The sequence below is a fragment of the Petaurus breviceps genome, unplaced genomic scaffold (genome assembly GCF_028583685.1).
Source record: "Petaurus breviceps papuanus isolate PSGF00001 unplaced genomic scaffold, PetGlider_PUasm1.0 90842, whole genome shotgun sequence".
Lineage (NCBI taxonomy): Eukaryota > Metazoa > Chordata > Mammalia > Diprotodontia > Petauridae > Petaurus > Petaurus breviceps.
In genome coordinates this window covers 21,682,023-21,707,875 of record NW_027187358.1, presented here as the reverse complement: position 1 = coordinate 21,707,875, position 25,853 = coordinate 21,682,023, and the positions used below count along the sequence as shown (strand labels likewise).

At 39.0% G+C, this 25,853-nt stretch overlaps 1 protein-coding gene and 1 long non-coding RNA gene across 3 annotated transcripts in view; one reads left to right on the top strand and one right to left on the bottom strand.

The window, feature by feature from the left end:
* Nucleotides 1-2,654: 2,654 nt before the first annotated feature.
* On the bottom strand, nt 2,655-12,643 carry LOC138148855 (uncharacterized). The gene is made up of 2 exons (XR_011165193.1): nt 11,921-12,643; nt 2,655-10,206 (listed from the first exon to the last, which is right to left on the bottom strand). It is a non-coding gene; the product is annotated as an uncharacterized lncRNA (long non-coding RNA).
* Nucleotides 12,644-12,749: 106 nt separating this feature from the next.
* The window catches only part of PPP4R3B (protein phosphatase 4 regulatory subunit 3B), an 84,713-nt gene continuing 71,609 nt past the window's right edge, over nt 12,750-25,853 (top strand). Inside the window, exons 1-2 of one of the 2 annotated variants that reach the window (XM_069071749.1) lie at nt 12,750-13,123; nt 14,523-14,578. In XM_069071749.1, coding sequence (XP_068927850.1) covers nt 12,982-13,123; nt 14,523-14,578 — 198 coding nt within the window. In that variant the 5' untranslated portion in view covers nt 12,750-12,981. The remainder of the gene's footprint in view (nt 13,124-14,522; nt 14,579-25,853) is intronic. The other variant, XM_069071748.1, reaches the window with a different exon arrangement.

Below are 25,853 nucleotides of genomic sequence, written 5' to 3'. Positions count from 1 at the left end.
ATCTGGGTTCTACAGTGTAGTTCTAGCACATGGTTTACTAAATGTTTGTTTATTGATTGATCTTTATATTAGACCCCTGCCCCACCCTCAAATTATTTTTAATTTCCTATGTATATATTTGTCCCCAAGAGAATGTAAACTCTTTCCAACATTAAGATTTCACTGAAAGTTCTCTCTCCAGAGTTACTAATGGTGCTTCAACTGACAAATCCAATTCTCATTGTCCTTGCCCATTCTTCAGTCTTTAACACTGTTGATCACTCTCTTCTTGATACTCTCTTCTGTCTAGGTTTTCAGGAGACCATTCTCTCCTGGTTTCCTTCCTACTAATCTGACCCTTCTCTGTTTCCATTGTTGGATCCTCTCCAGATCATATCTGCTTGCCATAGTTACCCCTCAGGATTCTGTCCCTGTGCCTGTGATAGTAATGGCAATTAAAGATTCCCCTGTATTGGCTTGGTTTTCATATTGATTGTGTTAAAACCCAGAGTTTGTTAATCCCACCTGTGGGATGGGCTTGTTGATGTGAAAAGAAAGTCCTGAACTGGGAGGAGCTGGTGACGTAGATTTGGAGAGACACTAGAGAGAGGCGGAAGATCTTTTTGGAAGCAGCACCTCGTGGAGAGAGAGAGAGACTAAGAGAATTGCTGGTGGCCGCTTTGAATTGCCCTGGACTTTTGAGACCTGCCCCCTGAGCTGCCAAGGACTGAGGAGACATGGCTGTTTTGCTGGTACTTTGTCTGTCTGTTTTGATGTTGTTTTGCCAGATTTGTCCACTGGTGAAAGACAGTCCTTTTGTTGAAGAAGTCCTGGAACCTGGCTGTTCGCTAAGAAGCCCTGAGACTGTCCTGCAGACAGAGAGTGAATACTGTCCACTGGTGAGGGACGGTGCTGTTGTTGCAGGGGTCTGGAGACTGTCCTGCAGACAGAGTGAATACTGTCCACTGGTGAAGGACAGTGCTGTTGTTGCAGGGGTCTGGGAGCCTTTCTGTTGGTTCGGAAGCCCTGAAGAAGGATTTTCTTGTTGTATGTTTACAGAAATCCTGGGAGAGGGCTTTGCTAATGTGTTCAGGGGTTCTAGGACTGTTCTACAGACAGAGGATGAATTCATGAAGGGACTGGCAATGTATCTTATGGCCTTGCTAAGCCTTGTCTCCCCAGGAACTAAGATTGCTGAGAACTTGCCTCCTGTCAAGATGAAGAAAAGACCTCCATTTGGGTATTAAGTGCTGTGTTTAAACTTGATGTAACTCTGGGGTAGATTCAATTGTGATCCAGGGGTGGGGAACTTTTGACCTTTTTGTGTTCTGGGGTTGAACAAATGAATGTAGTTTACTTATGTTTGGAAACTAATCTCCATTTGAGAAGAGGGGCTTTGTGGTGGACTTAATTAAGGTATAGCCTGGGGTGGAGAAGTATTTGGAACAGGGACTTTGTAATTGATTGAATGATTGGAAGGTCCTGGGGTGGGGTAGTACTTGGAGATTATTTAATCACGCTTAGTAAATGCTGTATTTGGAATGATGTCATGTTTTGATCTTCTCTGTTCTTGGTTTGTCACTGAATAAAATAGAGAGCACCTATGCTGGTATTTTGAACCTGGGAAGTTGCCTTCTTTTGGCATTACATTACAGTGCCCTCTTCTCTTCTCCCTCTATACCACTTCACTTAGCAATCTAATAAACTCCCCCAGATTTATCATCTTTATGCTGATGATTCTCAAATTTACCTTTTATGCCCCAGTCTCTCTGCTGAACTCTGATCTTGCAATCCAATTTCCTTTGAGACATCTTGAACTGATGTCCAGTACACATCTTAAACTTATTATGCCCAAAACAGGACTCATTAACTTTCCTCCTAAAGCCCCTCCCCCCACCTTCCCTATTACTGTGGCAGGCAACATCTTCTTTCCAGTCCTTCAGATTCACAACACAGAAGTCATCCTGTAGTCACTCAACACCCATCTCCCCCAAAATCCAAGATGTTGCCAAGGCCTGCTGATTTCATCTTTGCAACATCTTTCATATATGCTCCCTTCTGTTCTCTGACACTGCCACCAATCTAGTGTAGGCCCTCATCACCTTACACCTTGATAATTCTAATAGCTTGCTTGCTCAAGTCTCTCCCCACTCCAATTCAACCTCCATTCAGCCACTAAAGTGATTTTTCCTAAAGCACAGGTCTTCAAACGGTTTCCTAAAAACAATAATGTTATCTACCCCCCACCACTCAATAAACTACAGGAGCAAATACAAAATGCTTTGTTGGCATTCAAATATCTTCATAATCTAACCCTCTCTTATCTTTCCAGTCTTCTTACACTTTACTCCTGAACATATACTTTTTGATCCAGTGAAGCTGGCCTCTTGGCTGTTCCACAAATAAGATACTCCATCTCTGTGCTTTCTTTGGCTGCCCCTATGCTTGGAATGCTCTCCCTTCTCTGTTCTAACCACTGACATCCCTGGCTTCCTTTGAGTCTCAACTAAAATCCCATGTTCTACAAGAAGCCTCCTCCAAGCCCCTTTAGTTCCAGCACCTTCCTATTATTTTATTTATTGATATTTATTTTCTATTTATCCTGTATATAGCTGTAAAGCCACACATGAGCAGCTTTCCAGAAGAATGCTACTGTGAACTGCTTTCAAGGTTCTGATTACACAGTATAGTGAACACTTTATTATTTATTCAATAATAAATCAGAGCAAAACATTCACAGAAAACCAAGATACAGCATTCACAATATTACAACTTGTCACAGAAAATCAAAATGCAGCATTCACAACAACTTATCACAGAAGTGGCCACGTAGTTTTCACCACAGTTTTGAACAAAAGCACAATCATTTAGTCAATCAATCACTTAGTAACTCATTCAATCAACTCAATCATTCACTCATCCTTAAGGAGGCTGCCTCCTTAAGGTACACAAAATACAAAAGTCAAAATACTCCTTCCCTGGGTAGTACATTCATTTAGTCAATCACAGAGTCCTTAATTCAATCACAAATAAATTACACAATTCAGCAGACAGCGCTTCCAACTGTCTGACCATTACATTCATACCAGTTAGTTACCAGAGAGGGAAGCACCAGCATCTGGGTTTTCAAAGCTGGGGGAGCTCAACAGCTGCCCAGAGTCTCATCTGGTCAATTCACACAACTCTTCCCAAAGTGAGTCCCAAAGCAAAACCTCACATCAGGGTCAGTCACTACTCAGTATTCTCAGAGGTCTTTTCATCTTGTCTCGGGGTAGGCTCTCAGATTCCCTGGATCCCCTTCCATGGTCCCAGATTCTACCTGGATTTACCAAACTGTCACCTGGGTTCAAAGGCAGACAGCTCCCAGTTCCTTGTCCAGTTCTGTGCAGTTCCTGTTCCATGCTGAAGCTCACAGCAGCTAGCCCACCTTAAATCCTTCACAGTCTCTGTTCCCGGGAAGTCAAGACTTAACAAGCTTCCTCAGTCTTCAGCAGCTCCAGTTGGTCTTTGGAAGTCTTCAGCAGCTCCCAGGAGAAGCTGGTAGCTCCCCTGCAGAAGTTCCAGCTGGTTCCCAGAATCAAAATCACTTCACCCAGGTTCCCAAAATCAAAATCATTCTCTTCAGCCTGGGCCTTTCCTCCTCAGCCTACCTGGAAGCAGCTGCTTCTGCCTCCATGAAGTTTATCCGAAGAAGTTCTGAGTCTCTCTCTCTGGGGCTTTTCCTTACATACAGTATTGCTCCTCCCTTTTCAGCCCCTTCCTGTTACATCAGCAACTGGGGTTCCCTGTTCAGCCCCAGTTACATCAACAACAGGAGTTCATGTCTTCTGTTTCTTTGACAGAGGCTTAATATGAAGTAGGTGCTAAGTACCTCTCAGCTTAGCAATATAAAAGGAACTTCAAATTTCATTACTATTACAATAGCTTGCTTTGCATTTATTTGTATGTTATCTCTCCATTAAACTGTAAACTCCAGGAGGGCAAGGATTGTCTTTTACCTCTTTTGTATCTCTAGAGCTTATCACAGTAACTGGCACATAGTAGTTACCTAATAAATGTTTATTGATTTTGCCTCTTTTTGTATCCATAGTGCCTAGTGCATAGCTTAATGTTTACTGACTGTCCTTTATATTAGACCCCTGCTCCTCCCAAATCATTTTTAAATTTAATTTCCTATGTATATATTTGTCCCCAAGAGAATGTAAGCTCCTTAAAGGCAAGAGCTCTTTTATTATATCTTTGTATTCCCAGAGGCTAGCATAATACAGAATAAGCACTTAATAAATGCTAATAAAATCCAATCAATTGTCAAGTCTTTTTTTTTTTTTGGAGGGCAATTGGGGTTAAGTGACTTGCCCAAAGTCACAGGGCTAGTGTGTTAAGTGTCTGAGGCCAGATTCAAACTCAGGTCCTCCTGATTCCAGGGCCGGTGCTCTATTCACTGCACCACCTTGCCGCCCCCTCAGTTTTCAAGTCTTATAGATTTGATGTCCACAATACTATTTATATAGTCATGGTCTTTTCCCCCTAGTTCAGGCTTTCTTCATCTCCCACCAGAATTATTCCAATAGTCTCCTACAGATCTACTTGTTCCCAGTCTCCCCTCTCAAATTCTTCCTTCATCGAGCTGCCAAAATGATACTAACATACAGGTTGAACCATATCACTTCTATGCTTGAAAAGCTCCAGTGCTCCCTGTTGCCCATGGGATCAAATACATACTCCTCTGTATGGAACTTGAAACCCTTTACAATCTGGTTCTAGCTACCTTTCCTGACTGCTTACACATTACTCTTCTTCACACACTCTAAAACCCAGCCAAACCGACCTACTTCCTATACTGTACACAAATACCCCCATACTGGGTTTGGCAATTCCATCCTCACCTCTGTTTTAGAATTCTTAACTTTCTTCAAAGCTCAGCTCAAAGAGCATCTCCTATATGATGCCTTTCTGCATCTCTAGATCCTAATGGTTCCTTACTTGAAATTATCGTTTATTTACTTTGTATATACTTAGTATTTCCTTAAATGTGTACATGTTGTTTCTCTTGACAGAACTTAAGTTTCTTCAAAGCAGTGACTGTAATTTTTGTTTTTGTACCCGAAGCTCCTGGCACAGTGCCTGGCACATCAGAGATACTTAATAAATGTTTGTTGACTCTACTTTACCCATGATCACTCAGCTAGTAAAGGGTAAGGTGATAATCAAATCCTGGCCTGACTGCAAATCTATTGGTCTTTTCCATTACACTATTCAGACTCTTTTGTCCAAGTAGGTTCAAGATTTTTCTTTCACACTTCTGCTTGTGAGGAATGATTAAAACTTTTGTTTCCACAAAAATTACGTAATACATGACTTATGAAATCTAGGGGATCCACCAGAAAGTTTTTTGACTTGCAGCAAATGCAGGGAAATAAACTGGTTATAGAAGAAAGCAGTGGGTGATGTTGATTAAACATTTTCACTCATCAGGCTAATTGGTGCACATAAAAGCAAACATTCCATCCTTTGTTTTCTTAAGTAAACCCAGGAATTGCCTCTCTTTTGTGAACAATAAGGGACAAATGAAGCTAAAAGCATTTCTTTGCCTATGGCTATTAGGGACGAGGCCCCAGACACTATCAACATAGATTAGTACTAGATTGTCTTCTAGCAGAGGAGGGAAATTGAGAGATATCATAGAGAAATTTGTTTCCATAAGTTCAGAACAATCAGCAGAATGGGAAACATAACAAATGAGTTATGTCTCACACAGAAGATAATGGGCAAAGCAAGGATCCAACTGGTTTTTCTTTTGAGGTTAGAAGTCAGCTTAAGTAGAGTAAAAGTTAAGTCTTGCTTTGAATGCTCATGTATAATAAGCTTATGAATATTAACTTCTCCTCCTCTGGGAAGAATAAAGGTTTATTTTAATGGTCATATGTACTGGGAGGGGGGTCATATCAAAGGGAACTATGTAGTAGGCCTATTGGGAAGTTGGACACCCTGTATTACTCAGACAATGGGGAGACAGGGAAGGGACTTTGCAGTTGGGCATAGGTTTTTTAGGCTTACTTTTGTTTCTGGAGGGTGTTTTCTATTTTACACCAGTCATTGCAGTAAAGTAAAACTTATTTTGTTTATCTTCACCCCCTTCCTGAGCCTGATTTATTTCTCACATGATTAACTTTTTTTTTTTACTTAAAAGTCCAATTTAATCATATTATATTCAACAAAACATTTCTAGATTTAAAATTTCTTTTTCCAGGAACTAGTTGATTATGATGTTATTTCCTTATAAGTGTAGTAGTTTATTTAGTAGAGTAAGATTCTATATTAACTATAATGTAAAAAGCCCTTGCAAATCTCATGGTTATTGCCTAAATGCTGTTAGCATATTAAACTTTAAATCAAGTCATTATTTAAAGCAGAGTTCTAAATAAACAAATATCCCTCACCATGACAGATCTATCAAACTGCAACTTACTAAGAGTATTTAAATACTTATTTTTCTTGTTACTGTTTGAGGAAAGAAAACATTAAATCACAGGAAAATCAAAATTCCATATTATATGCTTAAATTTTGGTCTGAGCAACCATCTCATTTTAGAGGAAGGGCAAGATACTCTAAATTTTTTGTCTTTTTGCCCTGAACACCAATAGTGCATAATGCATGATAAAGCAATATCTAACAATAAATATAAAAACCTCTTCTTTAGCACTATGTATATTGCCTACTTATTAAGCTGTATTTCCTATTGCAAGTCAACTTTCATGTATTTTTAGTTTAATATTTGTCAAACAAATCTAGAGTATAACATATTTTAAAAATTCAATTATGACTATATTGGTTCTTAGAACATGGCTAATGAGGAAATTTGTTTTATATGTCTATACATATTTGCAATGGTTTTTTTTTTTCCCCTTCTCAATGGCTGGGGAAGTAGGAGGAGAGAAGAAATCTGTAACTGAAAATTAAATAAAACAATTTTTAAAAATACTATATATTAAACTATTCAAGGTAGGGACTCTTGAGTCTTCTAATCAATTTTTAAAGTAAACAAAAAGTGCCAGGGTATTTCACATAACAATCTTTATAAATACAGTATTCTTCAAAAATATGATCAACTAGTTAGCATAGTGGATAGAGCACAAAGCTTGATGTCAGAGAGATCAGAGTTCAAATCCTGTTTCAGACATTTACCAGCTGTGTTTACCCTCAGCAAGATAATTAAACTCAGCCTCAATTTCAACTGTAAAATGAAAGGGTTGGACTCAAATTGCCTCTAAGTTCTCTTCCACCTATGCTCCTATTAGTTGATTTGGATGGATTATCTACCAACAACAAAATGTTTCCATCATTGTATTTCTAGCTAGAAAATGTAATTTATATAGGATAATATAGTCAAGACTAGACAAAGATCTGATTCAAGCTATTAGTCACATACAAACATTTCTGAGTATATTACATTTATATCACACATTTAAGTTTTCTATATTCAGTTTAAAAGTTGTCTCTTGACAAAAAATTTAACTTTTAAGTGAAATGTTCTTGATTGGATAATAAGTCTACAAGCATTTATAAGCATCTACATGCCAGGCAAAGTGGTATGTGCTAAGGACAGGGGGAAAAAAGGCAAAAGACATGTTTTGGCTTCAAGGAGGTTGCAGTATAATGGAGGAGACAACATGCAAAGTACTCTGAACAAACTAAGGGGGAGACAATCAACAGAGGGAAGACATTAGCATTAAGAAGTGATGAGGTGCAGGCTCTGGGAGCCCCCTTGAGCTCTCCTTGAATCTTTGAGGTACAGGCTCTGGGAACCCCACCTTGAACTCTGATTAAATCGTCCCATTTAATGATGCATTTGCATAAGGCAGTAAGCCTTACATTATGGCTGGGCCCAGACCTCTGTTACTAGCTCAGCCCTCCATTGTCCGTGTACTTCCCACCCTTGAGCCTATCAAAATATCAATCCACCCCAGAACTGGCCTAGCCCACCATTGTCTGTAGTCTGCAGGTAGCCTACAGCAACTTCCCACCCTTAATCACTCATTGACCTCATCAGACATCTCCAGAAGACCCTCCCCAAACTCTTCCTCTAGACCACCCCTAGATTCCTCCCACAACTTTCTGTATATAAGATCCCATCTTCCTTCCATGCATATGAGAGCACCATAGAATGACGTAGCACAAACTTGCTGTATCTAATACAAGCGAACTTTTAATAAACTTTACTTTTCTTTGGCTGAGAAGACTTCAGTCAAATTAATTTGGCAGGACCCAGTGTGTTAGTATTTTGGGTTCTCCAGAGCAACCCTAACCCACTTTATGGGTAACCTCTTCATTTTTATAGTTCCCTGATACCGGAAACACTGCTAATCTCAAGCTCTTCTCCAGCCATAACAGCTCAGCCTCACCTCAGGTTCTAGGTCCTGTTTGGTTATTTTGGAGAACATGGACATGTGCACAGCTTCTTTAGAATGGAGGACAAAGACAGATGCCCCATCTGGAAGTGTAAGCCAGATTCTTTCAATTCTCTGGGTGCTAGGGAACTGGGAAAACTTCAGGTACTTTTTTGTGGGTTTTTGTTTTGTTTTGTTTTCCAAGGCTTACTCTCAAACCTTCCTTTATGGAGGAAGGGACTTCCAAGGCCCTATGCCTGTAGCTCCCAAAAGTTCGCCTTTGGGTTGTCTTTTACAACATTTGAAAAAAATTTAGTTTCTCTGGAGATCATAAAAATGAAAAGTTGGTGTTTTTTTGCAACACTGTTTGGCCTACATATCACCTAGAACATCATGAATCATGGCCTGTTTTGGGGACTTTAAAAGATAATACTCTCTTGCAGTTAGAATCATACTGTGACAGAGAAGGAAGATAGATCGAAGTTGCCTACTTAATGGCTTGCATTGAACTTTCTCAGAACAAAGTTCTCGGGAAAGACTGTGAGATGCTTGAAGCTATAGCCAGCCCTATGACCCCCTTTCCTATGGCTTCAGCCCTAGCCCCTCCCCCTCAGCAACTCCTGCTCAGGTCACTGAGGCAGCTCCCCCAGCCCCTTCTGCTACACCCCAACCCTTTTCCCCTTCCCTTTTCCTTTAGCCCAACACCCCTCATTTCCTGCCTCCTACACCATCCATATCTCCTACCCTGCAAGAGGACTATGAAACATTTAGGAATTGGTAAACTTACTTTATAACATAGATTTACAGTAAAATTTGTATACAAATCAGGAAAATTAATACAGAAGTTCTTTATTCCATCTCATCTTACATCATGAAGCACAATAAATTTCATAGGGCCTGCAGTAACAAAGGCAGAAACCCACTGGTTGAATATGTTCAGTTTTCAGGTACTGTTGGACAATCACACATTCTTATCTATTGGGTCAAGCCAGCATGAGCAATGAACTTGCTCAGATGACAATCATTTTTAGATTCCAATTTTCCAGCTGGTAAAAAACTCATTTAAAAATTTGGATCATCATGATGCCCTACAATTACAAAGTAGACGCTTTCAGATAATGTCTACTATGTTATTTGTGGAGAACTGGAAACCAAAACCTTTGCAACACCTCCATTTAAGCTACCAGTTCCTTTATCTGACCCACTGGTCTACTAACTGAACAAAACCAAGTCTTTAGCCTAGCATTCCAAACCCACAACAGTAGAGCTCCAAACTGGGCAACAGTTTCTCTCTTTATCTTTTCTTAGAAAACTTTTTTGTGTATACATTGTTCCCATCCTAAATTGTAAGCTCCTTGTGGGTAGGCACAATCTTATCTCTAACACTTCAGTAGCCAGTACAATTATCTTGTGTTGCTCTGGCATTTAATATAAGGAAAAATATGGTGCACACTGCCTTAATCTTCTTTGTATGGATTTTATCACTGCTCCTGAACTGTAAGCTTCTGTAGAGACTGGACTCTGGTATGGCGGAAAGAGCATTGGACTTGCAGTCAAAAGAAATCAGTGTTAGTCTTGGAGGTGCCATTCACTAAATCCCAGGCAAATAACTTTACTTCACCAAAGCTCAGGTTTCCCATCTGTAAAAAAGAAATAGTTCTACTCCCTACTTTAGGTCTTGTCTAGAGGGCCTCACCCAGAGACAGGGCCTCCAGAAGGTGACCAATAATATTCCCAGGCAAATGATGGGGACTGTTATTGTAGGTCCAGGATCAGCTGGGTGGAGGAAGTAAGGAACTGAAGATTGTCAATAGTAGTCAGGAAAGAGGAAGTGGAATCCTAAGGGACAGAGGTAAAAGAAACATGCCTCGTAAGATAGCAATGGGACTTAAGTCTAGAGAAATACGTAGTCAAAGGTTAAAGTAGAAGTCAGAAGCAAAGAAGTGGGATGTGGTACCTAACTATTCACCTAACCTCCCTCAAAAGCCACTTCTGTGGGAAGCAACAGCTGTAACAGGACCAGAAGTAGACAATTCACAAGATCGTCACAAGAATAAAATTAGATACGACCATGAAGTACTATAAAAATATACAACTAGTACATTTTTAGCTAGTCGCATGTACAACATTCCCCATTGTACTTAGCACTAGGAGCTCAATGAATAAATAACTATCCAGCACAGAGTAAGTTACACATCTCTCAGACTAATACAAATTATCAGCCTAAACTGAGTTTTTTTTGGAGGGCAATTGGGGTTAAGTGACTTGCCCAAAGTTACAGGGCTAGTAAGTGTGTCAAGTGTCTGAGGCCGGATTTGAACTCAGGTCCTCCTGACTCCAGGGTCGGTGCTCTATTCACTGCACCACCTAGGTGCCCCCTAAATTGATATTTGAGGTAAGTTATTTTGGAGTGTGTGTGTGGGGGGGGTGGGGGGAGGCTAAAACTTCTTGTTCTTTAAAGAATCTTGGAGGGGGACCTGGATGGTGAGGTGGATAGAGCAAAGGCACTGGAGCCAACAGGGACTGAGTTCACATCCCACTCTAGACACTTACTAGCTGTGTGACCCTAGGCAAGTCACTTACCTCTTGTTGCCTTGAAAAGGAAAGGAAAAAAAGGATCCTGGAGAACAACTGAACACTTAAGGGTTTGAAACCCTTAGTGGTTTATAATCTGGGGATGACAAATAATAACAGCTCATATTTAAATAGTATTTTATAGGAGGTTGTCCGGAAGTGTTAATGAAATTAAGCTATAAAAGAATAACATAAAAAGTTTACTTAAAACTGCACTAAGACTTCTGAGCCACCTTTTAAAAACTATTCTATGCCTCACAAGATTGTGAATTAGTATTTCAAGTAACATTATCTTTATTTTACAACTTAGGAAAGTAGGGCTCATATAGGTTAAGTTACCTGCCCAGGGAATCCCGCCCCCCCCAAATCTGGCTCCAAATTCAGTACTCCCTTTAATTTCCCTTATGACTAAGTTCAAGATTTTCAGTGAATAGAAAGACATTATGGAAATTAGGCAAGTTATTATAGCGTGAAAATGTAAAGAGCCTGCCTAGTAAGAGTCAAGGCTGCAGCTCTCTTTGCATGGTTGCTATAACACAAACCGTTTGAAAAAAAAGAAAAGACTTGGTTCTAAATAGAGTATTTCAGCTCCCTTCTTTGAACCCCTTCTCTCCAAAATGCAACCTGGAATAGCTGGCTGTATTAAGACAATTTAAGTTTGATATCCTTATCAAAGGATAAGGTCTATGGGCAAACTCTTTTGCATAGCTTGTTACATCCCATTTTGGAATAGCAGCACCTCTATAAGGTGCAAAATGCAGGGAAGACCCTATTTAAAACAGGTCCATCTTGGTCTTGTCTTTCCAGGCTTCTTCTACACGACATACTTTGGCTTTGTTCAACCTTTGTTCAACGGTTATTTTCTGTTGTTTTTTTTTTTTTAAACAAGACTACAACTCCCACGATGCATTGCCCACCCAATTTTATCAAACAAGAAAACCAATGGCAGACCAAAACCTGACTGAAGGGCACAAACCACCTGGGAAAGTTTTCGAGCAGGGACTTCGGTTGTCACCACCTCTGGACCGACTGCACTCCTCTTCCTCGGGGACACGTAGGGAGATCCCCAGGTAGCGGGGGAGGGGAGGTTCCAGGCTCTCGAGTCTCCCTGCAGCACTTCGTAAGAGCATTCCTTGTCATCCCCGCCTACGCGGTCACGAGAGGCGCCCCCACTTCGGGATGAGGTCCCCACCCCTACATACACACTCCTCCTCGCGCCCCTCCAGTCAGCACGCTGCCGGCCGGCGTCCGCTGTCTGTTTGAATGTGAATGGGGCGGCCCCTGGATCCGGTCACCCCCGACCACCTCCGCACGCCTCCTGCTCCCCCCAAACCAGCGGGTCTAAACACACCAATTCCGCGGTTCGTTTGTCCGCCCCGGGCCCCAAACAGAGTTCCCAGGAGACTCCATCCAAAGGAACGGGAGCGAGGACGCAGAAGGAACCAGAAGCAAAAGTGGCCCCTCCCCTTCGAATTCCCGGCCTCGCTAGCCTCGCGGCGCTCTTCATCCTCCTCCCACCCACTCCCCTCCCCGCTCGCGAGAACGCTTCTCCTGCCTGCAGCATTGGCCCCAGGAAGCGCGTGCGGGACTAGCAGTCAGGCGCCTTGGTTTGAGCTCGTCGGCCGCCGTAGCCCCTGCTAGGGCAGCCCGTGCGAGCCCGCTGGAGGAGGAAGAGAAAGGCAGAGAGAATCGGGTTACAAGATGGCGGACTTGTAGTGGTTACGGCGGCAGCTGCGGCGGCGGCGGGAGAGCGAGCGAGCCCCGGGGGGGGTTTCAGGGGGGTGGGCGGAGGGAGGGTGGGTGTCTCTGAGCGGGGGGAGGGAGGGGAGACGGTGAAAGTTACCGCGGACTGGGGTGCCGGGGGCTCGGTAGCTGTGGTCACCCCTGCGTGCGACCGCTCCCCGGAGCCATGGTGAACAGGGGCCTGTCCGGAGCCGCCGCCGCTGCCGCTGCGTGCTCCCGGGACTGAGATACTCGGACTAGGCTAGCAAGGAGGAGGTGGTGGCGGCCGGAGGTGGGGGGTCGCAGCGGCCAGCCACCATGTCGGATACGCGGCGGCGGGTGAAGGTGTACACCCTGAACGAGGACCGGCAATGGGACGACAGGGGCACGGGGCACGTCTCCTCCACCTACGTGGAGCGGCTCAAGGGCATGTCGCTCCTGGTGCGGGCCGAGTCCGACGGTAAGGATCCGGGGGCGGTGGGGACGGGGGACGGGGGAGGGACGTCGCTTGCAGCCTGGGGGTGGTGGGGCTGGTTTAGGCCCCAGGCCTCCCTGCTTCCTGATGAAGAGAGCCCGTCGCTTTTATTTCTCTCGTACCCACTGTACTGGGAGCCCTACCTTCTCCTGTTTACTCCTAATTAGCAGCTGTTTATGGTTCCCCACCCTCGGCCCTTGGCCCCGGGACCGTGTGTTACCTTCCACTCCAACCCCCCAGGTCTTGGTGGTGGGGCAGAAGGGAGGAAGTAATCAAGGGTCCCTGCTTGAAAGCTGGGGTCCTGTTTATTTTTTTCCCCGTTGATTTTGTTTCTGGGACTGGTTATAAAACTTCAGTTGATGGGAAATTCTTTTTTTTTTTTTTTTTTTTTATCATTGCTCATTCTTTACCCACCGCCCCAATTGCCACCACCGACAGGTGCTGGGGAAATCCAAAAGCCTCCACGGCCCTGGTGTCGGTTACTGCAGACTGTTGCCACGATACATGCACACACACGCACACATTTAGGTCTGAGGTAGTTCCAGAGTAATCCTTTGTGGAGGCCGCGATGAAAAGGATACTTTACCCTGCAAGCAGGATAGACACCAAAGCAAACTGTGCGTAAACTCGTATCCATTGATTTATAACCGAAGTTTTAACATTGGAAAGCATCGAGCAGTAATTTTGCCACCTTTGATTGTAGGCTCAAGAGCCTCTCCACAACAAAAATGTGAAGCTATTAGGAAGAGAAATTTTAAATAAACCTTTGGCTTTTTTCTCTAGTTGACACTCACCTGCACTTTTCCTTTTATTTTAAATAGGGGAGTTCCTCCAGAAAAGGGATTGTTCCATTCTTTGTATCTGTATCTCTGGCTCCTAGTACATAGTAGGTACTGGAGTAAATGTATTTTTAATAGCCACAAAATTCTGCCTGAACACAAAGTATTTCAAGTTTTGTTCTTATTGGATGAGGTGAATAAATGCAATACTATAATTTTGTATTGATCTAAGATTTTGTTACTGTAGTGTGGTAGGATATTAATGTTGAGTTGTTTTTTCCGCTTGGTCCAAAATAGTTATGTGGGATTTAAACATTTTTTGTTTCAGTTGATTATTAATTGTCATTTGGTTTTCTTAATTTTCTGCCCTATTTTTTAATGTTGGACTGAGATGGAGGTGTGGGAAATAAGAGTTGTATTTTAAATTAAATGTGTTTGCTCAGTGTTGAGAGAAAATGTGAATTGGAACATATTTCTTTACTTCAAAACAGATGTCTAGTTGGCTGAAGAGTCATGAGAATTTTTCATGTGTTGTGAATTTTTATTTGTTTTATTTTGGTTTTTAAAGTTGAAATTTTAAATATTTTATTCTTGTCACCTTTTAGGGTCACTACTGTTGGAATCAAAGATAAATCCAAACACTGCATATCAGAAACAACAGGCAAGTAGTTACTTTTCATTTAGGATTGCTCATTAGATCAATGCAGCATCAATTAGGCACAGATTATGAAGTTTTCTTATTGAGACAAAATGTGTTTACTAAACAAAAATACAGATTATGGCAGACCTTACAAGTTAAAAATTACACACACACACAAAAGTGAAACTTGTGTTTTGTTATAATTTGTGAAAATGTTTTATTTGAATTGTTTTTGTTTTTACTAGAAAATGCTGGTTTTTCAATGTTATTGCTGATAGAGCATCTCTATCTAGATTAAGGAAGTTTAAGGGGTTTTCTTTAAATCAAGGAGAGTGTTGTGTGTGAAGTCAGATTCTTTGAATCAAGCAAGATTGAGGTTTACAAGTAGTAAACAGCTTTTAAATGCCATTTTTAGTATACTGATAGGAGGTTACTTTAAAAATGTATTGTTTTCTCCTTTGTGTTTTGTATTTGACTTTCTCCTTTATGTTTTTTATTTGACAGTGAAATTAGTTATTTCATTTAGGAAAAGAGAGATTTTCCTTTAAGTATGCTATTAATTTCAGCATAAAGTAACTAATGTGGAATTTAGTTTTAAAAATCTGAATTTTAGAATACCATTTAGCTTTCGATTTCCTTTGATTTTTCTTACCTAATTATGAACGTTTGAATGGTACATGCATAGTAATGGAAATATACTACAATATGAGGAGATGTTCTATGAATAGTGGAACTCAAGTGAATTTTCTTCTTTAACTGTTAATTAATGCATTGTCAACAGTACTATATAATTTACTTCTCAATTCCTTAGTAGTTAGATATTTCAGTGGAATTGTTTTCCTTAAATTATTCTTACAAGGAGCTAGTTTGTTGTTTGTTGAGGTTTTTTAGTGTTGATTTGTATTAGTTCTGCTCAGGATGAGAACTGTTAAAATTTATTTATGATCCCATCCCCTCTCACATTATGTTCCACCTATACTGAATATGTCCTGTATCTACCAAGTCCTTTTACATGTTGTCTTCTCTATTAGAATGTGAGCTCCTTAAAGGCAGGAGCTTTGCTTTTTTGCCTTCTTTTGTATCCCAAATATTTGAGTATACGGACTGATTCATAGTAAGTGCTAAATAAATATGACTTAAATGATGTGGTAGTTCTCTGTCCACCCTCTCCCCTCTTATTTGTGTGACTGTAACTTTGTTTGAGACCTCTGTTGAAAAAAGGAAGGTCACATGTTACAGAGAGAGGTAGATGTTGATTTAATATGAGAAAAATCTTCATAGCAATTAGAGCTGTCCAAAGATAGAAGTAGGAAAAACTTTGTAACAATTCAAACTTGTCCAAAAGTGGAATGGGCTATCTCAAGAGGTCGTTCTACCTCCTTGGAGATTTCAAGCAGATACTGGACGACTTTTGGATGTGTTATGATGGGTATTCCTTTTGTGTATGAATTGGTCTGGAGATAGTTTCTGAGGTCCCTTCCAACTCTAAAAATCTGTGAATTTCCTGTCTCTGCAAATCTTATAGTGAAAGCTAGATGAGTACAACAAGGTAGATGAAAAAAAGAGAATTGTTTCAGCTATAGGTTTGAAAGATCACTTCCAAGGCCTCTTTCAACTTGGAGATTGTATAATTCTCTCCACAATAGTTTATTCTAACATTCATCTTAGACTAGCTTCATTAGGCTTCAGTTATTGAAAATTTTTGAGAGGATAGCATTATAACAAGGTTTATAATGTAATTCCATAGCATGGACCTAAGAATTTTGTCAAGTATATCAAAGTTCCGGTAACATTGTAGAAGAGCCTTTAAAAATAAGTGTCTAATATATATTTGTATCTAATGGCTGCTGTAATGAGGTATCTATAGCCGTTATACTAATTAGAAATATCTGTAGATAAAAGCTTGATTCTTTCTCATATATGGATGTGGGAAGAGCTATTTTTTTATATGATAGATTATATATTATCTGGAAAATCACTTTTTTCTGTAAATGTTTTCATTTATTTTAATAAATTCAGTAATTAGACCTCATCCATGGATTTCTTGCCTCTCATTTCTGCAGCACATTAAGGCACATTAAGGTTTCTTTGTTACATGCTTGCAGATTAAATCATTTAGATAATAACATTAATATTTTTGTCAGAACTCTAAGTGAGAATTTGGCAAAATCTTGTCTTTTACACATAAACCATTAGGATAGCTTGTCTCTTGTAAACCTCATGTACTAGAAAATGGTGATCTTTTTGGTTTTGTTTTATTTAATTTCTTTGGAGTATTGTAGGGGTTTTTTGTTTGTTTTTTGGAGGGGGGAAGGCTGGGCAGTTGGGGTTAAGTGACTTGCCTAAGGTCACATAGCTACTAGGTGTCAAGTGTCTGAGACCTTATATGAACTCAGGTTCTCCTGACTCCAGGGCTGGTGCTCTATTCACTGTGCCACCTAGCTGCCAGGAATTATTGTAGTTTTACCTCTTGTTATTCTTAAATTTACAAAACCACATCCCAAGATTTGTTTGGAGTTTTCAAAGACATTAGTATTTTCAGAGTTAAGGAATTTCTGTATTTTTTATTTCTTTTTAATTATCACCTTTAATTAGTTAAACAACAGTTTTGCACAGAAATCTTTTGGATTTACAAATGATGCTAATATATTCACTAGTTCGTAAACAATTTTAGCTATTGTTGTATCCCCAGTATTTAATGAATGTTGCATGTAGTAATAGCTCATTAGCAATGAGGATATTTTCTTTTTTTCAATGTTGAAACATACAGAAAAGTAAATATTTTGCTTCCCTCAAATTCATTCGAATTCAGTTGAAAATTGAGGGGGAAAAAGTCCTATATTAGAATTTTGGGTGGGAAGTGGTAGAAGAAAGAGATGGGTGTGAACCTTTGATTTCATTGGTATTAGGAATTACCAGTGTGGAAACTTCCTCTAGTCATTCAGGTCAGCATCTGCTCTGAAATTTAAAAGGAATGGGCTTGCACATCAGGAGATTATGACTTGCCCAGGATCACATAGCATATGTGTGTTAGCATTTTAACCCAAGTCTTTTTGACTGAAAGGCAAAAATGAATTGAATTTTGGAGGTGGGGCAACCAGGAAAATGAAATTTAGTGTTCTTTGCTGCATATCAAATTAATATAAGGTTGTAATGCTCTGAGGTATTATTAACAAATTAAATTTAGCTAGTGTGTTTTTTGTAATTTTTAAATGTTTGGCATACTTGTCTGTTGAAGATGAATCAAGAGGGAATAAGCCGTAGTAGCCAAAGAGGTCTTTACACTAAAGGGAGAGCTTTAGTGAGAAGAGTTGTTGGACACTATAATAATACTTTTTAGGACATTATTAAATATCTTGATTTTAAAGTAGAATACAAAATGATTTTCTGGCTAGTTTATGTGAAGTTATACCTGGAATCAGAGATCTGGATGGAATTGACCTTTTGAGGACTGCACTATAGCTACATGATACTGTTGTTCATAATCAAAGCTTTTAAAAGGATTGAAGACTGGCAATGGCAAGTGACATTTTCCTCTATTTTAAAGATAGAACACATGTCCCAGAAAGCTAAAATAACTTGACTGTTCACATAACTTTAGGCGATAGTACTCCCTCAAAAAAAAAACCCATATATCAACTCTCAAGGGTGAAGAACAACCATAAAGCAGGTTTGGTCAATCTTTTTTATGTTACTCTGTCAACCTAAGGGAAAGTAAAAGGAAATGGGAATAGCATAGGTGAGAGGTTCAGGACAAGGCGTGATAGTCACTGAAGGTCAACATTTAAATTGTCTGTTGCCCAAGACTTAGCTTAGGATGTGGTTCTCATTGTTATTGGCAGGACTGGGGGAGGGGAAGCTGTGGAGATGTTTACACTAGGTAAATAGCAGTAACTGCTTTCATGGCAACTCTTGCTGCTTCCACCTGCCTTTGTACCCGTTATCCCACATAGATGCACTTCTTACCTCTCCCTCTTAGAATCTTTGGCTTCTTTCAAGGCTGAACTCAACTGACACCCTCCATTGGGAACTTTTCCTAATCTGCTTAGTGCACCCTCTCTTCCCAAATTTATCTGTTTAAATGTTGCATCTGCCCACTTCTAAGAATTTAAGCAAGTACTTTTCTTTTTTTAAAAGCTAGGAGTTTTTGCTAAGGTGCTATAGCAAGAATAGTTGGTGCCAAAATCTCTCCAAAAGTCTGACACATTGTCCCATCAGTACATTCAGAGACTGGGAAGAAGTGACCTTGAGCTTAGAGAGGACATATGGTAAAGGGGTAGTAGGGAGTGGTTTTCTTTCTTTTTGAATCTCTAGTAGAGTGCCTTGCAAGTAGCAGATGCTTAGTGTATATTAAATATATGTATTAAATTGAATAGCATTGTAGTAGGCACTGTGAAAAAATAAAATTCCTCCTTACACCAAGTAAGCTTATAAATTGGTTGGGACATCTAAAACATTAGGTACTAGAAAAAACAAGGAGGAAACATGTAAACAGATACCAAATGTTATTAAGAAACTCGAATGACTTTTTATATAACTACCACCATTAAGATTAAAATGAGCAATTTAGGTGTGTGAATCTCTATTAAAAATAATATTTTTAGTATGTGCCATATCTAAGAGAGAAATAAAAATATAGCCCTGTCTTTCTGAAAGTTATGAGCCTCTGATTCTTAGTCTGTGAAATGTAGGCAGTGTAAGTAGATAAAAAATGTAGCTTGAGGAGTAGTAGGTAGCTAGAGTATAAAGAAAGTTATGATCTTGGAGGGAGGAGGAGGAAAAAATGTATGATGAATTAAATTGTTGTAAGAGAAATTGGTTCAATCAAAATTCAGAGGAAGAAGGGATTGATTATAAACTGGGGTTATCAGGAAAATCTCCACTGGAAAATTTAATTCCTGTAAGAAAGTGTGAGCGTCAACAAATTATATGCAGAATTGGTGAGGTAATGACCTAGAATATTGATGGGAACTAGGTTGGGAGTCAAAACTATTTGGATCAGATGATAGAGAGACATGCAAGCACATACAATATACCAAGCTAAGAAGTCAATAATCTTGAATTATAGCCCTTGGATATGCCATAAATTAGACATGTGACCTAGGCAGATTTCAGTTCCCCTTTCTGAGCCTAAATTTTTCATCTCTAAAATGAGAAGTTGGATTAGATGGTCTGTAAGTCCTCTGTCAGTTTTGATATTATGTGATTTAAGGAGTTGTGTTTTGTGGGTAATATATAGGCAGACTATAAAGAATTTTGGATATTAGGAAATTTGGACTCAATAAATAACATGGCATTAGTATAGTTTCTTGAATATGATAAAAGTGGTGTTTTATGCAGTTAATCTGGCAACAGAAAGCAAAGTGGATTGCAGTGGAGAGCAGTATGAGAGAAGAGAGGACTTGGAGAATGGAAAAGCAATTAGGCTATTTCAGGAATTCAGGAATCAAGTGATAAAAGACCTAGATTAGGGTGATAACAGTTGGAATGAACGATGTAAGGACATTTCAAAAGCAATCTTAAAAAGAGTCAGCTAATTTTTGCTGGTTGGAGGGAATTAAAAGACAACCAACATGATTGAGGTTGGATGTGGTGCATATTCATAGGAGATGGTGAAGATTGTATGTATAGGGCATGTTGCATGTGAAATTCAGGGAAAATAGAAATCTCCTGAATGCAATTGTAAATAAAGGAACTAGAAGTTGGAATGGGGGCTGAAGATTTTAGGAGTCTTCTACACAAAAATGTTATTTGTAGCTGTAACAAAGTGAACTTTCTGAAGGAATAAATGTGTAGTAATCAATATTTGTCTAGCATTGTATTACAAAGTGCTTTTATCATCCTTATCTTTAGAAGTAGGTAGGATCAGGGAATTTGTTCCCCTTTTCTTTAATGAAGATACTCAGGCTCAAAGAGGTTAAGTGACTTAACCATGATGATCATATAGACCCGTCTACTTACTATTTGTCTCCAGATCTAGAACTTTTCTAATCTTTTTAGAGAGTGTAAAGCAGAAAGCCAAAATCTGAACCTTGTGGGACTGCAACATTTAGGAGCCAGAGGAAAGAATATTCAATGAAAGAGATGAAAGTAGTGATCAGAAGGTTAGGAGGAATGTCAGTCAATAAAGTATTTTTTAAGTACCTGCTAAATTCCAGGCACTGTGCTAAGTACTGGATATACAAATATGAAAAAAGAGAAAGATAGTCCCTTCCCTCAAGGAGCTTAGGATCTGATAGGGGAAGACAACACCCAAAAGAAAGCTGAAAAGAGGGTATATAGGGTGATGCTGGAAGGGGCATGGTGGAAAAGCTAAAGTAATGCAGCCAGGTGAGAAATGGGATATTTGAAGCTGAGCTTCCTCCTTAACTGGAGGTTTTGAAGTTGTATGACCCTAGTAGTTATCTGATCTTCATCCTCTGCATCTCAACAGAAGCAAATATTGCATTAGGTAGAATAAGATTCTAAGATAAGCTTTTGTATTTACCTAAAAAGAGGTCATTGGTGATTTTAATAGTAGAATGAAAGGATTAAAAACCAGGTGTCAGGAATTCAAGCAGGGAATGGGAGGTAGTAAAATAAATAGTCCAGATGAAGGGCCTTAAGATTGTGTCATATGAAGACAAGTTGAAAAAATGAAGATTGTTTACCCTGGAGAATAGAAAACATAGGAAGGATATGAAAACTGCAAATACTTGAAGAGTTGTCAGGAGAAAAAGGATTAGGATTGTTCTGTCTCTCCCTAAAGGGCCTAACTAGGATCACAAATTTAGAGCTGGAAGGAGAATAGGCAAAAGTTTCTAAAAGGCAGAATTAAGTTTATTGTGGGGGGAAATGCTATACCAATTAGAGCTATTCTATCTGAAAAGAGAATGGACCACCTCTGGAGGTGGTGAGTTCTCTCTCACTGGTGGTCTTTAAGCAAAGACTGATATGACCACTTATTTTATGTATGTTTTCTTGGCATTATCTTGATCAGGTATGGTTTGGGAGCCTCTGATTCTTAGTCTGTGAAACGTAGGCAGTGTAAGTAGATAAAAAATGTAGCTTGAGGAGTAGTAGGTAGCTAGAGTATAAAGAAAGTTTTTGTTTGTTTTTGAAGACCTGTACATGCTTTTAAAGTAAGAGAAACTAACATCAACGACCACCAGGTAAGTAGGGGATATAAATAGAAATAGAATTGTCAGGAGGTAGAGAAAAAAGCACATATAATAAGGAAAAAGAGATATTTCTTCATAATCACTAAATATTAGAGGATGAGACTTAAGATTTTGGTACAACTCCCTCATTTTACAACTGGGGAAATTGGGTAAAGAGCTCTGACAGAGGTGAATCAGTGAGGTGTCACCAATGGCTAACATTGAATCCGTGAATTGTATTCTACAAATGCAGTTTTCTGCTTTTGTGAATTTATTTTATATTTCCAAAAATTTCTTAAGAGTTCCTTTTTAAAAATTTTGCCTTATCTAAAATGATCTAAGAATCTTAGAATTTTCCTGCCCTTTACCTCGGATACTACTGTCTCAATAATGATAGATCATGGACTTAGACTAGTCAAATATTGTCATTGCATTAGCTCTGAAATATATCTTAACTTCAAGGAATCAGTAAATTGTGGGTAGATAGTGTGAGAATAGAAGGGGGGAAAGAGGTAGGACCCAGATATGGATAAAGGTCCCTTTTCATCTCAGCTAGATAGATGCTGTAAGCTATAGTAACAAAGATATGCACAAGTTAATAAGAGAAAAATTTAAAAAAGAGCCGTTTGTACATGGCTATAGATTTCTATATACAAATTATATATAATATGCATAATAAGAGGAATTAAAAAGATTAATACAGGGAAAGGAAATTGACTATCACCTGTGTCTTGGTGACCTGAGACTTGGCAAGATGAGATTCATGATTAAGTAATACTATTTTTGAAAGATTTACCATATTCAAAAGAAACAGTGTAGGTAAAGCCTTGGTGGATGGGGCAGGAGGATAGCTTAGCATATTTAGAAGCTATACTTATATGAAGTAATTCAAGATCCAGATATCACCAGAGAATATTTGGTTTAAGATAACAGACAGAAACAGAAGTTCTTTTGTCAGTGGAATATACCACAGGTAACCTAGACAGAGAAGTATCTGAGAGTTTGGAAAACAAGTCATAAGACTGACACAGAGGCATGATATTAAAGTGTAAGAGGACTTCATTTAACTGGATATAGGCTAGCATGCACTGTCTTTCAAAAATAGAGGAGCTTATAATATATATATATATTTTTTTTTTGGAGGGCAGTTGGGGTTAAGTAACTTGCCCAAGGTTACACGGCTAGTTTTTTGTGTGTGTTAAGTGTCTGAGGCCGGAACTGAACTCAGGACATCCTGACTGAGCTTATAATATCTTAATAGGCTTTCATGATAATATCTTTTGAAAGGTAGAGAAACGAACAATGTCTTAGTTTCACCAGAAAGTAAGAGTTGATTACTGTATTAGAAAATGATGAAATTACATTAGAGAAAATGGCTATTTAAATATGATAATATTTATAAAGTTCTTAGCACAGTCCCTGGCATGTAGCAAGTGCTACATAAATGTTTATTCCTTTGCCTCTATTTCATCTTAGAATTTGTGATAGAGATAAAAAGAGGGGCATAGTCTGACTTTTACCCTATATTTCAGGAGAACAGATTTTTGAGTTGAGAGAGGTTGGGTATATAATCCAATGACTTAAAAGTAAGTCCCAACAGATAGGAAGTTCTCAAGAGTGTTAATACATTTAAAAAGGCCAACGACTTTGTGGAACTTTAAAAAAAAAAACTTAAGTTTTGTTGTCCTTTGTTTTTATACTAGTACCTTTAATCACCTTTCCTCTCCCATTCAAGGAAACTTAAAGGCGTGATGGCCAAATCAGTGTCAAGATTAAAAGGTTGGTAATTGCAATTGAGAGGAGAGTGGGGTGTTTCATCATCATTCTGGTACCAAGATTGGTCGGTCATAACAATCAGAGCTAAACTGAATCTTAGTGTTTTCATTTACATTGTTTTAGTTATTATGTTTATTTTTCACTTCACTCCATATCAATTCATACGAGTTTTCCCAAGTTTCTATAAGTTCCTCATATTTGATTATAAATTTCATTATCTTTGTTCAGGATTTCCTAGCTGATAGGCATCCACTTTGTTTCTAGGGTTTTTTTATTTTTATTTTTTTTGTTTTTTTGTTTTGAGAAGGGAAAGGCAGGACAATTGGGGTTAAGTGGCTTGCCCAAGTTCACACAGCTAGTAAATATGTCAAGTGTCTGAGGCCGGATTTGAACTCAGGTCTTCCTGACTCCAGGGCTGGTGCTCTATTCACTGCACCACCTAGCTGCCCCCTGGTTTTTTTTGTTTGCTACCACAAAATTTGCTGATACTAATATTTTGATATTTATAGGACCTTTCAAGAATGAATTTCTAAAGACACTAAGGGAAGTAAGGTAAAAGAAGAGGAAAATCATCTTAAAGAGACCTGTGTGAAATGTACAAGGAACCCATCAACTGACTTAGATTTTAAAGAGACTGAAAGATGAAAGGAAAGATACTCAACAGGATGATTTTTTAAAAATGTCCTTTTAGAATAGTGTCTCAGAATGCTCATAATAAGCCAAGGATAATGAGAAAAACTAAGGACAACAAAAAGGGGGTTGTAATTTTTTAAGCTATATTATAGAAAGTGGGACTGCTCAAAGTTGATGGGACAATGATAAAAGACAGGCATGAGAGAAAGCAAATATCTTCAACTCTTTGCTTCTTTTTTCCTTTCTGAGAAGAATGATCTTTGTACTGCAAGAGACAGAACAAAAATAGCTAATATAGTTGAAACCCAAGATAAAGACTGATAAAAGAAGAGCTATTTTTTGCCCTTGATAAATTCAGGTCATCAAGCCTAACCTCCATCCTAAGGTACTAAAAAAAGTTAGAAATGTTATGTCAGTGATGATTGTGAAGAACATGCAGAGGTATCCATAGGAATAGCGAAAAGCAAATATCCCTATTTTTTTTTAAAAGATGGAGGGAATGGAATGGAGTCTGCAAATATTAAGCCATTGAAATTTATTTCTTGTAAAAATTCTAGAAAGTTGTCAGAGGGTCTGGATGATGAACATGTTGAAAGAAACTTTGTTGTTCCTTCTTCGTTTTTGAAGAGGACCAGTGACATCACACATGAGATGCCTTGCATGAGAATTGGATTTTTGGATTTAAGTGAGGCAGAGTTTCATGAAGTCATCAGCCTCACTTTCTCTTCCTGACTCATCCAAGTCCAGTGGCAAAACAAAATTCAAGACAACTGGTGATGGCCCAGGATGCAGTGGTTGACCTTGGCATCTTTGATTCCTGACCAGGTTCCTAGTTCTAAGGATTCTAAAACTGTTTAGATCAGAGATATTCTGCAAATGATAGTTTGCTTAGATTTTAGCAAACATTTAATAAATTCTCATATGCTGTTCTTGTAATAAATGATGAAGAAATGTGGGTTAGATAATGCAACACATAATTCATAGTTGGTAGAATGATTTGTTCTGCTTAATTCTAGAAAGGAGAATTGGGAGCAGTGGGTAGAAATTGTGAGGAGAAAATTTAGGCTTGATGGAAAGAAAAACTTCTTATTGGATCTCCCCATAGAGTACCATGATACAGTAGAAATTCTTAATCTCTAAAATGAGAGAGTTGGACTAGATTATCCTGAAGATTCTTTTCAGCTATTAATCTATTAATTAAAAGGCATGGGGACCTTCCCCCCACACACACCCCCGAATATCAGACTAAATCACCTTCCAGCTCTACAGTACAAATTGTGTATGTGTGTGTGTTACCTTTTATGGGTGGGATTTCTTTTTTGTTTATTTTCAGTTTTTTTGCCCTGTTCTTGGGATTACATTGTTATGGGGAATTTCTTAATGTGTAAATTCCCTCTAGTCATACAGGTTTGATCTGTATGCAATTTTAAATCTTAAGAGATACGACTTTGAAAAAAATAAAAAAGATATGACTATAGCAAATAATGATTTGCCCAAGGTCACACATTTAATGTGTTACAAGCAGAACTTGAACTGCACTGTGGTGCCTTAAGTAGCTCCAGACTCTCTTTCACTGTCATTACGCAAATGAAATTATAGGACCAAATATTCTCATTGAGTTCCTCTACCCATCCTTCCCCCCACCACCACACACACAAAAGGATATCTTTAATAATAAAATAGCATTGTAAAATTCTCATTTAGGAAGGCCTTTTTGATACGTCTTCTCATACTGTTTCCAAGGACCA